The sequence below is a fragment of the Perognathus longimembris genome, chromosome 14 (genome assembly GCF_023159225.1).
Source record: "Perognathus longimembris pacificus isolate PPM17 chromosome 14, ASM2315922v1, whole genome shotgun sequence".
NCBI lineage: Eukaryota > Metazoa > Chordata > Mammalia > Rodentia > Heteromyidae > Perognathus > Perognathus longimembris.
This window is the reverse complement of record NC_063174.1, coordinates 13,246,973-13,269,639: the sequence shown is the minus strand read 5'-3', so window position 1 is coordinate 13,269,639 and position 22,667 is coordinate 13,246,973. Positions and strand designations below refer to the sequence as shown.

The window sequence follows — 22,667 nt, the reverse complement described above, 5'->3', positions numbered from 1 at the left end:
GCTGGCAGGATATGAATGGAGCAGCCTCTGTGGAAAAGAGTTAACAGATGCAGCACTCCTCCATACACACCCCAAACAACCCAAAACATGGTCACACAAAACCTCCTACATGTCACAACCACTACTACTTAAAAAAGGCCTGTAGACTGACAAATGGCCATAAATTGCGATGTGAAATAGTATTTGAAAAGTAGGTAATTAATTATGACACATGCTGAGACATGTAAAACCTTACTCTGGGGTGTATACCTAAGAGTGGAATTGCTCTATCTTTAGTGTCATGCTAAGAAAAAAAAGCCAATCCAAAAGCATTATATGATTCCACTTAATGATGTCCAGATTAAGCAAATCTATCTCTCTGTCTAGAGAAACAAGACTTTAAAGTGGTAGACACTGGGAGTAAAGAGTGATAAAGAGGTCTAGGGTTTCTTGTTTGTGACTAAAGTGTTCAAATGCTGATTGCTACAATGAATGCACAACTCTGTGAAAATACCAAAATCTATTCATTTGCATACTGGAAGAAAAACAAGGTCTCCCTATGTAGCCTAAGCTTTTTTGTGATCCTCCTGCTTCAGCCTCCAGAGTACAGGGATTACAGGCCACCACAATGCCCAGCTCATTACACACATTAAGTGGGTGAACTTTATGGAATGTAATATATACATATGTATGTGTGCGTGCGCGCGAGCACACTTCCCTAAGAATAAACTTATGACACAATGTGCTAGACTGCAAAACAAAAATGTTTACAATAATTTTTAAAATTGAAGAATGCCAAGCACTGAATTCAAGCCCTAGGACCAGAAAAAAAAAATTGAAGAATGTTTAGTCAGGTGCTGGTGGCTCGTATCTATAATCCTAGCTATTCAGGAGGATGAGATCTGAGGATTGTGGCTCAAAGCCAGTCCAGGCAGGTAAGTCTATGAGACTCGAATCTCCAATTAACCACCAGAAAACCAGAAATGGTGCTATATTTCAAAGTGGTAGAGTGCTGGCCTTAAGTGTAAAAGCTCAGAGACAGTGCCTAGGCACTCAGTTCAAGCCCTACAACAACAACAAAAAATTCTTTTATGTACTTCAGCACTACGAAAATGCCAGTTCTCACGCAGGCTATGGATTTGTATGCCTGTAATCTCTGCACTTGGGAGTCTGAGGCAGGAAGATCCCAGGTTCAAGGTCTCTGGTAGAAGCGATAGACAATTGGGTCTTTTCAGAGTCTATATGTACCACACAAAGATCAAACTGCATAGGTTGTTAGGAGAAAGTCTCTTAAGCAAAGATACTGAAGGAACAACAAAGTCAGAAAAACCAAGCACTGGGTTTGGGCCTCTCATATGTAATACAGGTAATATAACAAAAGCTAACAAAGCAAAACAAAAAAAGATACCCAAAACAATCCCAAAGAACTGGGCTGGGAATATGGCCTAGTGGCAAGAGTGCTTGCCTCGTATACATGAGGCCCTGGGTTCGATTCCTCAGCACCACATATACAGAAAATGGCCAGAAGTGGCGCTGTGGCTCAAGTGGCAGAGTGCTAGCCTTGAGCAAAAAAGAAGCCAGGGACAGTGCTCAGGCCCTGAGTTCACGGCCTAGGACTGGCCAAAAAAATAAAAAAATAAATCCCAAAGAACTAACTTTGACACTCATATTGTCAGATACCAAAACAGGAAATAAAAACACGTCATCAGGCACCAAGTGGTTCATATCTGTAATCCCAGCTACTCAGGAGACAGGATCTGAGGATTGTAGTTTAAAGCCAGCCCAGGCAGAAAAATCCCTGTGAGATTCTTATCTCCAATTAACCACTCAAAAACTGGAAGCGGTGCTGAGGCTCAAAGTGGTAGAGCATTAACCTTAAGCAAAGACAGTTCAAGGACAAGGCTAACGCCCTGAGTTCAAGCTCCACGACTGATCAAAGAAAAGGCCAAACAAACAAAACACCTAGTACTAGTACAAAAGTTTTTCTCAAAAATGAACATAAAAAAATTGGGTATGGGCTGGCCACTGGTGGCTACTCAGCAGGCTGAGATCTGAAGATCAAGGTTCAAAGCCAGCCTACACAGGAAAGTCTATGAGACTCAATTCCAATTAACCATCAAAAAGCCAAAAGTAGAACTATGTTAGCTCAAGTGGCAGAGCAACAGTCGAAGAAAAAAATGGAGGGACAGTGCCTGAGACCCTGAACACAAGCCCTAGTATCAGCGTGCACACACACACACACACAAAACAAAAATAATTTTAAAAAATAAAGAAAAAAGTTGTGTGTGATGTTGCATGCTTATAAACCCAGCCATCTGAGACACAAAGACAGAATAGAGTTTGAGGCTAGCCTGAGCGACAGTAAGACACTGTCTCCAAAGAAAGAAGACAACCAGATACAAAGATATTAGAGAAACAAATTCATATATATTCAGTCACATCTTTTTATTCTACATAACCATAGGCAGAGGACAGTCTTTTCAATAAGCAGCATCATTTAACTTTTTAGTCATATGGGAGAAAATAATGTGAACTTTGATATGCCCTCCTAATTATACCAACATGGATTCAAATCCAGATAGACCAGAGACTGCTGTAGACTGAACCATGGTTCTCACAAATGTCTGTGAAGCCATAACCTCCAGTCCTTCAGAAGGTGACTGCGTTTAGAGACAAAGCACTTAATAAGACGATTAGGTTGAAATGAGGCCAGTAAGGTACCTCTAACTCTATGTCCAGTGTCTTCCTAAAAAGAGAAAATTTGGACATATACAGACACCAGAAATGTACTTACACAGAGGAGACCATGAAAGACACAGCCATGCACAGCCAAGGAGGCCCCAAAAGAAGCCAAATCCTCAGACACCTTGAACTTGGGCTACCTTTCCCCAAAACTGTGAGAAAATTAATACTACTGTTTAAGCCACCCAGCCTCTGTTATTGTGTCCTGGAAGACTTAGCAAACTAATACAAGACTACATTTTTAAAAGGAAACAATAAAACATTTGAAAGGTAATAGATGAGTATTTTTAAATTCTTGGGTAAATAAAAAAAAATTATTTAATCAGGAAACAAAAGCATTCTTCAGCCAGGCACTGATGGCTAATGCCTATAATCCTAGCTACTCAGGAGGCTGAGATCTAACTATTGAAGTTCAAAGCCAGCCCAAGCAGGAAAGTCCATGAAACTCTTATCTCCAATTAACCACCAGTTAACCACCAGAAAACCAGAAGTACTGCTATGGGACTCAAGTGGTAGAGCGCGAGCCTTGAGCTGAAAAACTCAGGGAAAGCATCCAGGCCCGGAGTTCAAGCCCCATGAGCAACAACAACAACAAAAAAGCATTCATCATAAAGAAATAGAGGGGGCTGGGAATATGGCCTAGTGGCAAGAGTGCTTGCCACCTATACATGAAGCCCTGGGTTCAATTCCCCAGCACCACATGTATAGAAAACGGCCATAAGTGGCACTGTGGCTCAAGTGGCAGAGTGCTAGCCTTGAGCAAAAAAAAGCCAGGGACAGTGCTCAGGCCCCGAGTCTAAGACCCAGGACTGGCAAAAAAAAAAAAAAAAGAAAGAAAGAAAGAAAGAAAAGAAATGAAATAGAGAAGCTCGGCATGGTGGAACACACCTATAATCTCAGCACTGAGGGGGCTGAGGCAGTGGGACCTCATGTTCAAGACCAGCTTGGGCTAGTGAGACAACTGTCTCAAATATAAAAGGGGATGGGGAAAATGCAGCTCAGTGGTCCAATGCTTGCCTAGCCGGTACAAGGCTCTGGTTTGGTCTCTTAAATAAGTAAAATCAAAATCTGATAAGCTGTAAAATTCAGAACATCTGCTTTCCAGTTCATCATTTGAAATTTTGAAAAAGAAAAAAAGTAACCAGCCAGTGGAAGAGGATATTTTCAATACCTTTATCTAATAAAGAATTAGGAAAACTCATATAATCAAAAAGAAAAGGAGTATCCCTTTAAAACTATGAGAAAGATTAGAGAAAGTAGCTTTACAGCCAGTAAACATCATCAAAAGCATTCAACATCATAGCCAGGGAAATGCAAATGGAACCACAGTGAGTAAGGCAACAGCACACCCTACCACAAGAGCAGATCCTGACACTGGTTCAGGCAGAGAAGTTGACAAGCAACTAACCTCCCACACTCTGCAAAGGAAGCATTAGCAGCTGCAGGCTTACCTAGGAGTAGGTGTATTAAGCACTCTAAAGTTCCCTGTCTCAAATAGGATTTTTCCAAAAACCTCTTACCTCTTTCTGAACAATCCTAAAGTTTTCAAGAAGTTTACATTTTTCTTCAATTAGTCCAGAAAGCTCTAGGGCAAGCTTTTTTTCTCTTCCTTAAAAAAGAAAAGTCAATATTATCATGAATAAACTATTATATTTTCAAATTATACATCATAGTGATGAAATCTAAAGTAGAAAAACACCTGCTTACCTATATAAAGCCGACTTCTAACCTAAAAGAAATTTTTAACAAAAACATTACATTAGAACAAATACATATTCAAGGAAATCTAATTTATTTAACTTTCACTCCCAACTTTAAAATAGTAGGTTACTCATTATCTTATTATGAATGAGTTAGCCAATGAGAAAAAAAACCCACTGAAGATTTCCATTGCATATTATCATAATCAAGGCTCTGTTGTATAACTTCACTGGAAAGATACCTATTTAATTTCATTTAACCCATGCTTACCCAAACATATTTGGCTTTAAGTCAAAGTATTTTAAAAAGCCTTTCTAATCATGTCACCATGAGCTACAGAACAGATCTGAAAGAACTCTTAGGAAACCACAAACTAACCCTGTTTCTTCTTTAGCTTTCAAATAATGAAGGGGGCAGAGTAGTAAATTCACTAGTAAGAGATTAGGACGAGGTAACATGACCAAGTAGAAAAGACAAAATTTAAGTCACATACAGAATGTATCCATAGCTAGATGTGTTTCTGAGACAAAATGTCACAAATACACAAGAGACATGGGTAAGAATGGACACAGCAAAACTGCATATCACAAAAAAGGCCTGGAAACAACTCACATGCCAAAGGCCAAAAAATTTATACAGATAAACTATAGCATATTTTCTAAAAAAAATTCTCTAGAACTTTATTCAAACCAGTTCAAGCCCCATGGCTGACCAAAAAAAAAAAAAAAAAGGCATTTTTCATAAAGAAATAAGAGAAACTAGGCATGGTGTAACACATCTATAATCTCAGCACTGAGGGGGTAGAGGCAGGGGGACCTCACGTTCAAGACCAGCTTGGGCTAGATAGTGAGACACTATCTCAAAAATAAAAGGGATGGGGAAAATGCAGCTCAGTGGTTCAATGCTTGCGTAGCATGCATGAAGCTCTGGGTTCGATTCCATAAACAGGAAAAGCCACAAGTGACACCATGGCTCAAGTGGTAGAGTGCTGACCTTGAGCAGAAAGAAGCCAGGGACAGTGCTCAGGCCCCAGGCCTGGCCAAAAAGAAAAAAAAATTGGTGTTTTTTTTTTGCCCAGAAAAATTCCTCTGAATCCATGTTCAATTGTGAACTTCTTTCCTTAAATTAGCAAACATGTCTCTCATATTACTGCTTTATTCCAAAGAGAAAAAGACGATTATCTTAGTATATGCTGGTAACTTACCGATCGAAAACTTCGCCATAAAAACAAGGCAGCAGCAAAAAGCCCACCGAAAGCTACACAGATGACCAACTCCCATGGGAAGCCATAGGGGTTTGGGCCTGGTCTCATATCTTCAGGCAATGCTGCCACAACCTTGGAAACAAAGACACTTGTTACCTACAAGAAATGTACCTCACTGAGACAGACTTGCAGTGAAAGAATAGAAAAGATTTTCCCAAGAAGATGGGGCCTGAAAACAAGCAGGAATAGCCGTACTCATATGACAAAGCAGATGAATCTCAAATAACAAATAGGCTAAAAAAGAAATCAGAAAACAATGCCCTCAAAAAAAAAGTAAATAGTTAGAGATAAATGTAACTAATGAGGTGAAAGGCCTCTATGATGAAAACTACAAAGCCTTGAAGAATACTTCATCAGAATATGGTTTTGTATTGGGTTTTATTTTGTTAGTCATGAAGCTTGAAGTCTGGGCCTAGGTGCTGTCTCTGAGCTTCCCCCGCCCCCACTCAAGGCTAGCACTCTACCACTTTGAGCCACAGTGCAACTTCTGGTTTTCTGGTGATTAACTGGAGATAAGAGTCTCAGAGATTTTTCCAAGGCAGGCTGGCTTTGACTGAGATTCTCAGATAAAGCAGCTAGGATTACAGGTGTGAGCCACCAGTGCCTGGCTGAGAATATAAGCTGTTTTTATTTGTTTTCTTTGTTTTTGCGGGGTCTGGGGCTTGAACATTAGAGGCCTGAGCACTGTCCCAGAGACTCTCTGTGCTCAAGGCTAGCACTCTGCCATTTGAGTCACAGCATCATTAAGGGCTTTTTCTGTTTATGTGGTACTAAGGAATCAAACCCAGGGCTTCATGCATGCTAGGCAAGCACTCTACCACTAAGCCACATTCCCAGGCCACGAATACAAGTTTTTGACACATTCCCTGATGATCTTCTGAGTACCACTGGTGTTTGTGGGGATGCCTCCTTTCTAGTCTCTAATCTCACCCATATGAATCTTCTTCCTCTTTTTTTTTTTTTGGTCATTTCTGCTGCTTTAACTCTGCCACTAAGCCACATTCCAGCCCCTTCCACTTTCTTTAGGTTAGTTTAGCTAAAGGTTTGCCAACTTTTATTTTTTGCAAAGAACCAACTTCTGGACATATATTCAAAAGCATCTAAGTCAGCATATAATATACATACCGGCCCATGATCTTTATAGCAACATTATTCACAGTAGGCACTATTCACAAAATCAGCTGAGGTACTTACTAAATGTATAAATTAAATGTGATGCATATAAACAATAGGGTATTATTCAGAATAAAGGAGAATGAAATCTGTCATTTGCAGAGAAATCCATGGAACTAGAAATCATATAAAGTTGATTATCACTCTAACGACCCAATTGTCCATCCACTGTGACATGGAAGCAGAATATTATTAGCATAACAGAATATTGTTCGGTCATTAAAAGGAAATACTATTGGGGCTGGGGATATGGCCTAGTGGCAAGAGTGCCTGCCTCATATACAAGAGGCCCTGGGTTCAATTCCCCAGCACCACGTATACAGAAAATGGCCAGAAGTGGCGCTGTAGCTCAAGAGGCAGAGTGCTAGCCTTGAGCAAAAAGAAGCCAGGGACAGTGCTCAGGCCCTGAGTCCAAGCCCCAGGACTGGCAAAAAAAAAAAAAAAAAAAAAAAGGAAATACTATTACATGCTCAAATATGGATGAACCTTGAAAACATGCTTAAGAAGCCATACCAAAAAAAAAAATCTAGGATTGTATTTACATGAAGTATCGAGGATAAACTTTCAGAGAAACAGAAGGTCAAGTAGTTCTGCAGAGATGGGAGGAGGGGAGAAGCACAGCTCCTAATAATACTCAGTTTCTCTGGAGAGGTGACAACAATGTAGTAATTGCACAACATAGTGAATACATGAAAAAAAAATCACTGAACTGAGCTGGGAATGTGGCTTAGTGGAACAGTAATCGCCTTGCATGCATGAAGCCCTGGGTTCGATTCCTCAGCAACACATACATAGAAAAAATCCGGAAGTGGCGCTGTGGCTCAAGTGGTAGAGTGCTAGCCTTGAGCAAAAAGAAGCCAGGGACAGTGCTCAGGCCCTGAGTTCAAGCCCCAGGACTGACAAAAAAAAAAAAAAAGACACAGGGACTACGCATGTGGTTTAGTGATAGTGCTTGCCTAGCATACATGAAGCTGTGGGTTCAATTCCTTGTTACCACGTTATCCAAAAATAAATAAAAACCAATATTCTACTGTACTACCTAAAACTTAAAAAAACAATACAGACTATTGTTTACGATATAGGGGAATATTTACAATCTGGAATTATCTCTGAGCCACAATATGCTTCTCTTCCTAAAAAACACCATCAGTGAAAGAATTGCCAAGCCTCTCTCCAACTCACCATTCTGAGTGAATTCTCAGATCCTACTACTCATTTCTCCTTCACTTGATTGGAGTTTTGTTCCCCTTACATTTAGCCTTCAGGAAGCTCTATTTGAACCCTAAGTCTACCCACTGAAAGCCTAATCTAGCAGCTCTCCGGCACCCTGCAGAAGCACTTGGATGATACTTGTCTCCAGTAAGCACCATCTTATCCTCAAAAGTAGCACCGCTCCTGGTCCTGCAGACTCCAAGCTGTTACCTGCCTCCTTCATTCAAGCTATTTGCTCAGCCTGGAAAGGCTTTCCTAACCACTCAAGAAAGTCAAATAGCTCCCTCCTCTCCCTTTATTATGTATGCTTCCGTAAACTACTTTGGACAAATTTCTCCCCCTTTCTCCAACATGATGCTAATGATCAAGACTATATCTTAGTTCATTTAAAATCCCCCTAGAGCTGTCCCTTCCACTCCCATGTATGTGTTAATACACGTGTGAACATACACAGAAGTGAATGAACAGCACCTTTCAATTCCCATTACAAGAAGATAATCATAATTGCCTCTATGTGGCCTTTTGAAAAATAACGCAGGTTTTTAAATTTACTTTACTATTATTATACAGGTGATGGACAGAGGGTTTACATTTACACGCATCAGGTAGGTAATAAGTACGTGTCCTCTTGTACAGTGTCATCTGTTCCCCCATATGATGCAGCTTTTTAGAACAGCAATGTAAAGGCTCCTTAGGCATGTCAACAAACATACCTGCAAACACTTGTGATGAAAAACCTCTGCAACCTCATTATAAATGCAAACCAAAACATCAAATTTTGAACACTGGGAACTTTCCATCCCTAGGCTTGACACGAACATGATCTGGTACATAAAACCAGGCAAGGGACAGTCTCACAGCAAAACACAGCAAAAGAAAAATAGGTACCCGTCTTTCACTGAAAGAAAATGCAGAATTAGGACCCCAACTCCCGCCCAGGCTCGGGTGTGCTTCCCACGGCCACAAGTTCCCTCCCTCCGCGAGGAAGTCATTTCGGAGGACGGCTCCCCGAGTTTCTCACCGACGTGGGGAACCACGTGTGGCGGGAGCCCGGCTCCCACATCCATAACGCGGCGGACGGGTTGGGCTAATTCATTCGGGTGACCCCGAGGCACCCGCGACACCTTCGCAAAGTCCACCGAGCAAATATTCCCTTCGCCTCCCCAGTCTCCAGGCTCCGGGCACCCTGAGAGGCCCACCGTGGCCCCGGGGCGCCGCGTCAGGTGCGGGTGCACGGGTGGGGGGCGCCGCCCACTGAGCCCCCGAAGCCCGCCCGCAGCTTCCCCACCCCCGCGGGCGCCCGGGCCGCGTAACCCCGATCGCACCCGGACTCACCCTACGTAGTTCCTCCACCACCAGCCCCAAGTACGGCTGAGGGGCGACCTTCAGCCCCTCCATGGTGCCCCCCGCAGTCGCCACGGCAGCCACGGCCTTGCCCGGCCACCGCAGGCGACACGGAACCCTCAGCCTGCCGTCCGGAACCCGAACACTCACCGGGCGGCCGGAACGAACCACTGCGGAGCCGGCTGAGGGGGGAGCGGAGAGGGCGACGCGGGCGCCGGCCCGCCGCACGCGCCCGCCCCCGGACCGCAGGGGCAGCCTCGGCCCCCAGGCGCTGCCTTCCACGCTGGGCCGCGCAGTTGCGAGCTCGCTCCCCACGCGCCCCGGCTCCTCCGCTCCACGCCCCCCTTCCCACCCCTCGAGTTGGTTTCGGCCAGGCCGCCGCGGGGGAGGCGGGACGCGCGCCGCGGTGCACTCCCCTCCGTCCGCGAGCGAGGCTGGTAGACGTGTCCGGCTCGTTCTCTCTTAAAGGGGCCGCGGCTCTACCTGGCCATCCGGCCCTGCAAGTCTTGGTGTTCAGAGCGAGAGCGGCTGGAGAACGGAGTTCCGGCCTCCAGCTCCGCCAGCTGCACTGTCTTGCACACCACATCTATGGCTCAGGACCCCAGCTCGGAGAGCAGCGAGGCCCCTTGCCTTGCACACCCTCGACCCCGGCCCCCAGCGTGGTCCGCGCCGCTGCCATCGGCCACCTGCGTGCCGCGCCAGCCCCGACCCCCTCGTACCCCAGGGGACCCCGCCGGAGCGAGGACACCCGCCACCGTCATCGCGCCTGTCCGAAAACGGCCTGCGGGCGCGTGCCGGTGCGTCCTGCCAACCGCGTCGGGACTTGGGACTTTGGACGCCGAGGCGCGTCCCGGGTCAGCTGTGGTCCGAGTGGAGTTTAACCTCTCCCGGCCTAGGAAACCCCGACCCGATCCGCTGTGCCCAGGGAGGGCGCCGGGGCCACTCCCCTGACCTACCTGGGCCCTGGCCAGGGCCCATCCACCCTGAACTCCACCAAGCTCCAAGGTCCTTGGCCCATCGCGTTGATGTTGTGCTCTGGGAACAGCAGCTAAAAGTAGGACCCTATTTTTAGGGCCCTGGCTAAAGTAGCCTGAGATATGGATTTCAGATGGCACAGGTGTAAGATAAGCCATCTCCTCCTTATATGCCTCTTGCTTCCCAGCAAAAACGTTCTAATGAAATTCTGCCTTCTTACTCCTCTTCAGTGAAACTCAAAAATGAAAACTGGATACTTTCTGAACAAATCGCCCAACACACAACAGAATCTCACTCCTTAGGAAACTTCCCTAAGAACTTATAGTAAGTCTTATGCATTAAACCAAACTAGCAAAAAGTAAAAAGTCAAGACGTTGGATGGCGGTGGGTCATGCCTGTAATCCTAGCTACTCGGGAGACTGAGATCTGGGGATAACAGTTCAAAGCCAGCCTGGGCAGGAAAGTCCCCATGAGTCTCTTATCTCCAGGTAACCCAAAAACTGGAAGTGGAGTTGTGGCTCAACTGGTAGAGTGCTAACCTTGAGCACAAAGAGGCTCAGTGCCCAGACCTTGAGTTGAAGCCCCACAACAACAACAAAAAGTCAATAATGCCCAAGGTGACAGCAGGTTGCTCTCAAGACCAACACTCAATCTAGTTTTACAGAAAACAAGCTGCTCTCTATGCCACATCAGCCTTGAAGTTTGAGGAACTGCCAGTACCAGGCAGTGGCAGATATTGCTTCATAATTCACCATTTTAAAGGTATTACACAACATTCGTGTTTGTCGGGAAGACAGGAAAATTAGTTTCTGTAAATATTGAAGTCAGAAGAGATGCATAATCCAAATTTTATCTTTAGAATTCCAAAGACTCTTAAAGCAATATATGCCTCAATTAGAACGCTCAATAAAAATCCTTCAATGAGTCCTCAAATTACTATGAGACTCCCGAATCATATTCAGCTTTTAGAACTTGTTAAAAAAAAAAGAAAGAAAGAAAGAAAGAAAGTAAAAGAAAAAATCCTTTGCCCAAGGAAAATGCTAAAGGCCCCAAAGTAAAGCTTAACAAACTCCATGTAAAATTCCAAACCTACTTTCTTCCATGTACTTCACAGTCACAAAACTTACCTCTTCTTCCAGATCTTTCAATTCCATTTCTCAGAAAGCTCCCATGAAAATGTCCTGACATGTAAATAAAGTTCTAAGTACTTCATATCCTTGAGAGAGATTTCAGATTCTAAGGCCACCTGTACTCTTATTTCCACACTGTCTGTAATCCTGTTTTGACACTTATGAAGGGGTGCTACAGGTGGAGCTGTGACTACCAACCCATAATCCAATTTCATGGACCTATAACCTCTTTAAATCCATATACAATTACACACATACAAAACATACGTGCTGTATATATAATTTAAGTGACCTACACATCACTATCCTCTTAAAATCTGCAGTTGGACAGAAAAGTTAAATTTGATAAGTAACCATTAAGTGGAATGTTTTGTTTTGTAGTCAATTTATATAGAGTATGTATGAGCTTTTGCCACTTAAAAGGTATTCAAAGATTGTTTTTATAAGTAGACATTAGGTTTTACTGTCACTTATAGGATCTACTCTAAAGGAAATGGAGAATAAATACCATTAGTGTAACAGCTACCAGAAGACATCCAAGAATGTTGAAAATTGCTAACCAGTAAACCTCATTCACAATCTAGAAGCTGATTTCCCTTAAAAGGGCCCTATGGACACGCTGGAAGAACTAGTTATTCCCAGCTAATTAAACAGACCATGTTACAGAGGTCTAGTCCTTTGGAAGAAAATAAAAATTATTGAACTACAATGTCATTCTTTTTTCTTTTTTCTTTTGCCAGTCCTCGGGATTGGGACTCAGGGCCTGATCACTTTCCCTGGCTTCCTTTTGGCTCAAGGCTAGAACTCTACCATTTGAGCCACAGCGCCACTTCCAACTTTTTCTGTTTATGTGGTGCTGAAGGATAGAACCCAGGGCTTCACGCATGCTAGGCAAGCACTCTACCACTAAGCCACATTCCCAGCCCCCCTCCCTACATCATTCTTTGTATTACTGATGTGAGAGTTCTCAGAATACATTGAATTATCTCAAAATATATTGAATCAAAATTTACCTGTTGAACAAGAGCAGTGACATTTTATTGCTTATTCTACTTTTCAATGAGTCACTAATTAGGAGTATAAATGTTAGAACATATATGTATATATGTATGTATGTGTGTACGTATGTATGTGTATATATATACATATATATCATATACATTCCTCACTAATAAAGCAGATTTTGCTAAGTACTGTTGTCAGGCACCAGTAGATGCACTTAACAGATATGCTTCGATTGTTAGAATTGTAGATCTGTTAGGAGCTCTGGAACAGTAATTCTAAGAACTTATACCTGGCCCCATATAGGCCAAACAGTGGCCATGAATGTAGGTAATCATAGAGTTTGTGTCTACATAAATACATACCATTCCATCTGAACTTCTTATTGCCAGGTAAGAATGAGAGACTTAAGCTGGGCACTGGTGGCTCATGTGTATAATCCTAGCTATTCAGGAAGCTGAGATCTGAGGATCACAGTTTGAAGCCAGACAGGGCAAAAAAGTATGTGAGACTCTTATTGCAATAAACTACTTAGAAAAAGCTGGGATTTTTGGCACTGTGGCTCAAGTGGTAGAGCACTAGCCTTGAGCACAAAGAAGCTCAGAATAGCACCTAGGCCCTGAGTTCAAGCCCCAGGACTAGCCCCCCCCCCCAAAAAAAATGATTGAGAAATTTTTATTACAATAATCTAGTTTTCAAAAGAATCTAGAAATCTAGATTTTTTAAATTCACTTTTAGGTATTGAAAAATGATTCATTATTTAATGCATACGCCCATTTTTATAGCAACCTGTGATCCAGTTTCTGCTTCTGATTCTATGCTTTTAATACTGAGACACTTCCCTAAGAGAACAAGTAATTTTTAAAGGTCACAATAATTAAGTTTAAACATGATATTTTTCATGCCTAAATAATTCAAAGTGCTTTATGTAAAATGTTACCTGGCAATATTTACTATGTAACACAAGAAAGCATATTACTATAGACTTTGTTAGATAAGCACTTAATTTAGACCCAAAGGCCATATAATGATTAGTGAAATATTTTTTGAGTCCCTTAACTTCACTGGACAATTTGTGGTGGAGGGGTTGAAGAAACAGTAGCTATATCAAGAGTACTCACCAGTAAGTAGAATTAATTTAATTCTAATGAAATGGAATTCTGTTGTAGTTATTTTTACAATTATTATTGTCATTGGTTTTTCTTTTCTCCTAACACAGAGAAGATTTCTGGCTAACATCTTAAGTCATCTTCAAGACCAAATCATACAGAAAAAAATGATGATTTATCTGGACTCACTTATCATATTATACCCTCTCTCTAGAACCTAGCCAAAAATAGACAAACAAACCTAAAAGCAAAATGACTTATGTTATTACATCCACTTTTCACAGAGATTTGTCACAGCCACCCTTGCAAGAAATCTGTTATGATTATTTTCACTTTCTTCTTCAGTTCTTTTCACCCTCAATCAGTTATTAAATCAAATGAACTCCAGTTGTAATAAACCAATGCATTGTAATCCCAGCTATTCCAGAGACCGAACTGAGGAAGAGTGTTGTTTGAAGCCAGGCTGAGGAAAAAGTGAGACCTCCAACTCAATGAACAAGCTGGGGACAGGGGCCAACATTTGTAATCTCAGCCAGATAGAAGGAATGTTTTCTGAGACTGATCCAGGCAAAAAGCACAAGACCTATCTAAAAAATAACTAAAGCAAATAGGACTGGGAGCATACATGGCTCCGGTGGTGAGTGCTAGGTCCTGAATGAAACCCTAGTACTGTCAAAAAAAAACCCAAACATTTAGATTTTCCTTCCAATTACTTCAACAGCCACCATCAAATTTTAAGATATTTTAAAATGTGGCTCACATGTCATATTAATTAATCAGATATTTTAAAAATAAAAACTCCTCAACACTACTGATGCAACAAAATCTTCTTATAAAGAAACTGTGTGGGGATGGGGATATGGCCTAGTGGCAAGAGTGCTTGCCTTGTATACATGAGGCCCTGGGTTCGATTCCCCAACACCACATATACAGAAAACGGCCAGAAGTGGCGCTGTGGCTCAAGTGGCAGAGTGCTAGCCTTGAGCAAAAAGAAGCCAGGGACAGTGCTCAGGCCCCGAGTCCAAGGCCCAAGACTGACGAAAGAAAGAAAGAAAGAAAGAAAGAAAGAAAGAGAAGAGAAGAGAAGAGAAGAGAAGAGAAGAAAGAAAGAAAGAAAGAAAGAAAGAAAGAAAGAAAGAAAGAAAGAAACTGTGTGTGGGCTGGGAATATGGCCTAGTGGCAAGAGAGCTTGCCTTGTATACATGAAGCCCTGGGTTCGATTCCCCAGCATCACATAGAGAAAATAGCCAGAAGTGATGCTGTGGCCCAAGTGGCAGAGTGCTAGCCTTGCACAAAAGGAAGCCAGGGACAGTGCTCAGGCCCTGAGTCCAAGCCCCAGGACTGGGAAAGAAAGAAAGAGAGAGAGAGAGAGAGAGAGAGAGAGAGAGAGAGAGAGAGAGAGAGAGAGAGAGAGAGAAAGGAAGAAAGGAGGAAAGAAAGAAACTGTGTGCATGTAAGATTTCAAAGAGAAATCAATATTGTAAGAAGTTTATATAGGATAAATCTACTCAAGCATATGTTGAAATCTTCTACTTAATAAAACAAGTAAAATTATTGCTAAACAAAATTGTAAAGCCAGCTTACCCTTTCTAGCAACATGATAACTGATGAAAATGCAGAATTCATGAAATTGTAAATGTCAATTTGAAATAAGTACTTCAGAATCCAAAACCCTGTAACATCATCTGTTGATTAACCAAAAAAAAAAAAACAATAAGTTAAAGTTTGCTATGTAAATTTGAGTGCATTTCTTCCTTAAGTGGTGAATTGGAGAAGGAATACCCCATTATTACCTTTCTGGAGAATGTGGTTTTGCAAAGATAAAGCATTATCAAGGGAAGCCACCTGGCTGCTTTGGATAAAGTTTTCCACAGATGTATCTGTTTCCCACTGCTCGGACCCTTCAAGGTCTCCCAATGATGTTAGTTGTTCAGCATTTTTACAAGATGAGGTTTGGCCATGTGTTTTTTCAGGTATTCTCTCGGGTAAGTCTATTTCAGAGATAATAAATAAATAAATATAAATAGATAGATAGATAGATGGAAATGTCTTTGTGAAAATACTTGCTTTATATGGGCATCCCTTTATTTTTCTCAGAGATCGTTCTTTTTTTTTTTTTGGCCAGTCCTGGGCCTTGGACTCAGGGCCCGAGCACTGTCCCTGGCTTCTTCCCGCTCAAGGCTAGCACTCTGCCACTTGAGCCACAGCGCCACTTCTGGCCGTTTTCTGTATATGTGGTGCTGGGGAATCGAACCTAGGGCCTCGTGTATCCGAGGCAGGCACTCTTGCCACTAGGCTATATCCCCAGCCCTCAGAGATCGTTCTTGAACTTTTGTCTTCCTCTGTGAGGAAGAATGCACAACAGCTTAAGGGTAGCCAGCATTTGTTTCTGTTGTGGTGCAATAAATTACCACAAGCTTCCTGGCATGGTTTGTAGAAATATATATATATACGTATATATGTGTATATACGTATATATATATATGTATATTACAAGTGTGCACATAAATCCAAATGTACCGGACCACATTCCTACTGGAACTCTAAAGGAAAATTTTTGCCTATCCTTGCCTTTTCTAGAAGCCTCCTACATTTGTAGCCTACATCTCTTGAGCTCAGGATCCTTAAGCACATCTGCAAAGTCGTGTGTGTCTGTGTGTGTGTGTTTGTAATTTTATTGTTATTAATATCTTGTACAGAGGGGTTGCCATTTCATAAGTCAGGTAATTTCTTATTTGGGACAATGTCACCCCTTCTTTGGCTTTCCCCCAGTTACCTCTCCTATCATTACCCACAGGTTCCATAGGTCATTTTCCACATAGAGTATACAGAATCACACCATGCAAAGTCCAGACCCTGGCACCATGGAGGGACCTTTATTCAACCTACAACCTAGCCTCGCCTTTATTCCTTGGCCAAGAAAGAATTATAAAAGCTGTACAATTGCTGAGGAGGTAGCTTAGTGGTAGAGTGCTTGCGTAGCATGCATGAAGCCCTGGGTTCAATTCCTCAGTACCACATAAACAGAAAGCGTAGCATGCATGAAGCCCTGGGTTCAATTCCTCAGTACCACATAAACAGAAAAAGCCAGAAGTGGCACTGTGGCTCAAGTGGTAGGGTGCTAGCCTTGAGCAAGACAGGGGGAAAAAAAACTCCATTGTATTCAATTTTTCACTTTTTAATCTTAAAAACCATGATTTAAATAAAAATAATAAACTGGAGATGGTGGTGCACAACTGTAATCCCATCAATCCTGAGGATGAGGCAAGAGGGTTGTGTATTGAAAACCAGCCTAGGCTACATTACAGGACCCTGTCTCAAAAATAAGCTGAGTGCCAGTGGATTGTGCCTGCAATCCTAGCTATTCAAGAGGCTGAGATCCGAGGATCCCCATGCCCAGCCAGCTCAGGCAGGAAAGTTTGTATTAAGCAATCCTAGAACTTACAGCAGTTAATCTCCAGGTTCCAAAAGCTAGTCCCCTGTAGCATGCATGTCTGCCTCTTACACTAGAGAATATAAAAACAATTATCCCTCCAAAGTCTCACGAGATTGCTACAGAGGTAGAAGGTTCACTCCACTACTGAAGAAACTTTATATGCTATTGGCACAGGAAGGCGCCTGTCTCTTTAGGATGTTTGAAACAACTTTGGTAATGAAAAGGCGCCAATCAAGTGTCATGCATTTTTCTTTTTCTATTGTCTTACAGGTTCACTAATTTCACATTCAAGCCTTGGCTTCCCTGTTCATGCCATGTCCATTTATTATATAATTATTTACTCTATCAAATCACACCATTGAGAAAGTACATTAAAAGAGACAGTGGGGGGGGGGGGGGGGGCATGCCTCAGGTCATAGTGGCCAGCCAATGAGTGAAGAAAGCAAGCATCAGATACCCAATTGGAGTCCAGTATAGAACAAAAGGAAAGAAGGCTGGAAGTAAAGGAGGGAGGGAGAGAGGGAAAGAAAGAAAGAAAGATGGATGAGAGGAAGGGAAAAGGAGGGGAGAGGAAGGGAGGGAGGGAAGGGGAAAACCAGCTGAGCACCAGGGGCTTGTGCCTGTAATCTTAACTACTCAAGAGAAGGCTGATGGGCTGGGAATATGGCCTAGTGGTAGAGTGCTTGCCTCAAGAGAAGGCTGAGATCAAACCCAGCCTGGCAGGAAAGTCCATGAGATTCTGAACTCCACTGAACTACAAAAACAGAAAAGAGGCCAGAAGTAGAGCTGTGGCTCAACTGGTAGAGTACTGGCCTTGAGCACAAAAGCTCAGGGACAGTGCACAGGGCCAGAGCAGAAGAAAAAACAAAAAACAAAAAAACAACCCTGGGCACTGGTGGCTCATAGCTGTAATCCTAGCTACTCAGGAGCCTGAAATTTGAGGATTGGGTTTCAAAGCAGTTCAGGCAGGAAACCCCATGAGACTTTTACCTCCAATTAACCACCAAAAACAAAAAGCAGGGGTGGGGATATGGCCGAGTGGCAAGAGTGCTTGCCTCGTACACGTGAAGCCCTGGGTTCGATTCCCCAGCAACACATATATAGAAAATGGCCAGAAGTGGCGCTATGGGTCAAGTGGCAGTGTGCTAGCCTTGAGCAAAAAGAAGCCAGGGACAGTGCTCAGGCCTTGAGTCCAAGGCCTAGGACTGGCAAAAAAAACAAACAAAAAAAAGCAACAACAAAGTGCTACTGTGGATCACAGTGGCAGAGTGCTGGCCTTGAGCTAAAAATCAAGCTCAGGGGCTGGGAATGTTGCTTAGCAGTAGACTGGTCGCCTAGCATGCATGAAGCCCTCATTCCTCAGCACCACTTAAACGAAAAAGCCAGTAGTGGTGCTGTGGCTCAAGAGGTAGAGTGCTAGCCTTGAGAAAAAAAAAGAAGCCAGGAATAGTGCTCAGGCCCTGAGTTCAAGCCCTAGGACTGGGGGAAAAAAAAGAAAAAGCTCAGGGGCAGTGTTTAAGCCCTGAATTCATACATCATAACTAACCCTATCCACCACCACCCCAAAATGGTGTCTGATCTGATTTAGAGGAATTCTGATCACTTACATTTATAGATGTCATATATTTTAGAGGACATCGTGTTAGTTACTAATTAACTAGACTGGGTTGTGTAAAACAATGACACAAAGTAAGTCCAAAATGTGTTCTTTCCAGCTAGTGCTCTACTTGCAGCATTTTACCTATTAACTGGAGATAAGAGTCTCTCAGATTTGTTTGCCAGGGCTGACTTGACTGGCTTCAAATTGCAATCCTCAGATCTCAGAGTCAGCTTGGTTTTGAATTGACTAATCAAACCAGATTTTGTTTTGTTTCCAGACTGAATGTGAAAACCAAACATTCCTTTAGAATGTCAAAACTTTGGAACATGAGAATCTCCTTTCAACTAGCCTTTAATAATCTCTGCTGTTTGTTGTCATCCACCTTTCTCATTTGGAAAAGGATTGGAATCTAAATGTCCACATGCTGGAAGAGGGAGGATGTTGGTGAAATGCAGAGTTCACATTTGGAGGAATGGTTAAGGTGTGATACGCAGTTTCCTGGCCAGTTCAGAAAATCAACTGGTTCTAATGGAAAAGGGTTTCTCCTTCAGAGTTTTTGCACTGTTCTTGGCCTCTTATGAAAGATTTGCTGTCATTCTACAGCCCAATTGTTCCTGTATTATTAGTCAATATTTGCTAAATTTTCACATCTATCCATCATAGACACCTCAGTATGGAGATGTGCAGAAGCCAAGTAAAAGTTCCACACAGTTTTACAATCCTCGTGTTTTTTCTCTTTTTATTTGGATGTGGATCAGAGCGGCTGTTTTTGTTTCATTTTGTTTTGTTTTTACTTATTTATTATTTGTTCTGGTCTGTTTCTTAGCTTGTTTACTCAGGATACTTGACCCTCCACTACTTAAGCCACAGCACCATATCTCTGGCTTTTTGATGGACCTCACTGACTTTAAACCTGCTTGGACTGGCTTCGCCCAGCCTCCTGAGGTGGCTAAGATTATGGGGTGAGCTTCCAATGCCTGGGTTGTTTGGGTTTTAGTTAAGACTTTTGCTTTTGTAATCCAAGCTGTTCTAGAACTCGTGATCCTCTTGCTTCCCAATTTGCTGGCATTCCAGCTGTGCACCACTGTGCATGTCTGATCCACATTGTGTTGAATCCAAAGTTGCTAAATTTCCTGGACATTTAGAAATAGAAGTGTCGGGGCTGGGGATATAGCCTAGTGGCAAGAGTGCCTGCCTCGGATACACGAGGCCCTAGGTTCGATTCCCCAGCACCACATATACAGAAAACGGCCAGAAGCGGCGCTGTGGCTCAAGTGGCAGAGTGCTAGCCTTGAGCGGAAGAAGCCCAGGGACAGTGCTCAGGCCCGGAGATCCAAGGCCCAGGACTGGCCAAAAAAAAAAAAAAAAAAAAAAGAAATAGAAGTGTCCCTCTGATGTTCACTTTCTTCTTACTGCCCTCTGGTAAAAATCTCAGAACTAAGAGACTTGAAGAAAGCTGAAAAACCTTTTACCTTAGTCTTGCTTGAAATCCCTATTACCTTGTATACTTAAAAGCCTTGTTATTGTAGTGCTCCATATGAAAAGCAAAGCATAAATGCAAACCTCAAATTAAAAATTTTGAGAGGCAATGTATGGCGATACATACCTACAATCCAGCATTGGAAAGACTCAAGCGGGAATCATATCTCAACTTTGAGGCCAGCTTGGACTACACAGCAAGACTCTCCTCTCTCTCTCTCTCATCTCTCTCTCTCTCTCTCTCTCTCTCACAGACACCACACACACACACACACACACACACACACACACACACACTCCCCCCCCCCCCCCCGAATCATGGTTAAACTAACCTGGACCTGACCCTCATCTTCAATTAATCGCCAAAAAAGCCAGAAGTGGAGCTATAGCTCAGCGGTAGAGTACCAAGCCTTAAATAAAAAAGCTAATCAAGTCCCAGTATGGGCTCACAAAATAAAATTACAATTTATGTTCCAGAGCCAACTAGAAACTGACAAAAACGATGGTTGTTATGGGCTAAGGAGAGTTTAGGAAATGTGGAATTTCTCAACTTTTCTCATGTGTTGAAAATGAACTATGTGGGTGGGAGGGGAAAACTGGGAGGGAAGGAAGGGGTGACAGTGCCCAAAAAGATATGGAATCTTCATGGGGACATATAACTTTAACTCCTCTGTATGTAACCTTTATAATAATAATTTTCAAATGTTTTAATTATGTCAACAAATAAATTCTAAATCTTTTCATACCCACCTGACCAACGATGACCGCTTCTCAGTAGCATGGATTCTTCCATGTCATCTGTGGCATGAATTTCAATTGAAGACTCTTGCATTCCATCATTTTCACCTTTATTATTTTTATCCAGTATCTGATTCGAATATGGCAATTCTGCTTCCTCTGGAGTGTTCTGAACCTCCAGGGGTTATCAAAATTATATAAGATTTTCTTCAAATATAGTGTGGCATCAGAATCATCTGTTTCCTCTATGACTCCTTCCTTGTCTATTTGATCTTCTGCTTCCATCATTTTGATTATGTTTATTTCCTGTTCTTTTTCAGGCTCAAAATCACTGGCTGGAGGATGTTTGTGTTTATCTAGCCCACTATCACTGTTTTGTCCATCATCTGTTATCATTTTCTCTTCATCAGCATATACAAAGCCTAGCATGCCAAAACCAAAATCAAACCAACTTGACTTTTGAGCGGAGCTGTCGTTCATGATTGTGTCCTCTTTCTCTGTTGTTATTTCTGTCCATGGAACAGTGGCATCTTCCTCTGATGATTTAGCATCAGGAATATCTTGGAGTAGTGGATGGCTTTCTTTGGACAATAACTCAAGTTCTGTACTCTCCTCTCCAAAACCTAAATAACTTGTAAATCCACCACCAAACCAGCCAGTGGCTTGAGATTTGAGAGTGTGCTCTAGCTCTGCAGCTTGTTCTGAGTCTTCCTGTGTCACTGAAACAAGATGGGGTGGCTCTGACTCCAATTCAGATTCAGGTTCTGAGGCATGTTCTGTTTGGGACTCAGCATTGTGTGATTCCTCAGATCGTTTCCATCTTCCACTGCTAATTTTCTACTTTGAAAAGAGTTTTCATGTACAGATTCAATAACTGGTTCAAAAGCCTTGTCTTCAATTTGTTCTTCTCCCAGTCCAAACTGTCTCGTCCTTCAGGCAGGGTGGAGGAGGTCACGACACCTTCCACTTCTGCAATCTGGTCCTGCCCCTTCCAGCTGCCACTTCTTCCCAATCTCTTGGCTCTCTGGCACTTGGGATTTTTCAGGAGCCTCTGATGCTACAAATTGGTCTGGAAGTACAGTACTTGCAGAAGTTTCATAAAATCCAGACTGCCTTAGAAAATCACTTGCAAATGTACTATATTTTGGTCTCCATCTTCTTCATATGAATACATGTTTTCACCATTGCCGCTGTTTAACTCACTATCTTCACTTTCAAATATATAGCTCTCTCCATGAAGACAAAGAAAGTCAGATTCCTGAAAGAAAAAAAAAAACGTGATGGACATAAATGTACTCACCATGGTTTCCTCCCCAAACCATTCAAAGTGGATGACAATGATTTTCTTAAGATGATACAACCAGCTCAGCCACAGAGCAAAAGTTGAAATCAGATCGTCTCATCTTAAATACATTTACAACTGAAATACATATTACAAATACATATTAGAACTGAATTCTAGAATTGAATGTAGAAATGTAATGATAAACATCCTTTTGTGTAAGACTTATTTATTATTACATAGCTCAGAATCAGAAATTATCAATTGCTTTGATCTTGTACATAAATGCTGATGGCCAGACATACGTGTTCATACAACCTTGCAATTCCTACGATTATTCTGAGTGGACCTCATGGATTATGATCTGCATGTGGTCCTCCAATGGCTGTACGGAAATTCAACCCCCAATGCAACAGTGTTAGGAAGTGGAACCTAATGAGAAATGCCAGGGGAATACCAGAAATACCAGAGGGAATGAATGCATCCTGCTGTAATATAAGC

General features: G+C 42.4%; 1 protein-coding gene across 1 annotated transcript in view; it reads right to left on the bottom strand.

The window, feature by feature from the left end:
• Positions 1-22,667, bottom strand: part of LOC125362989 (melanoma inhibitory activity protein 2-like) — an 84,131-nt gene that overhangs the window by 52,235 nt on the left and 9,229 nt on the right. The window contains 10 exon segments of the mRNA XM_048361986.1: positions 4,242-4,330; positions 4,429-4,450; positions 5,627-5,758; positions 15,216-15,316; positions 15,425-15,733; positions 20,897-21,061; positions 21,064-21,693; positions 21,696-21,814; positions 21,845-22,028; positions 22,031-22,142. Coding sequence (XP_048217943.1) covers positions 4,242-4,330; positions 4,429-4,450; positions 5,627-5,758; positions 15,216-15,316; positions 15,425-15,733; positions 20,897-21,061; positions 21,064-21,693; positions 21,696-21,814; positions 21,845-22,028; positions 22,031-22,142 — 1,863 coding nt within the window.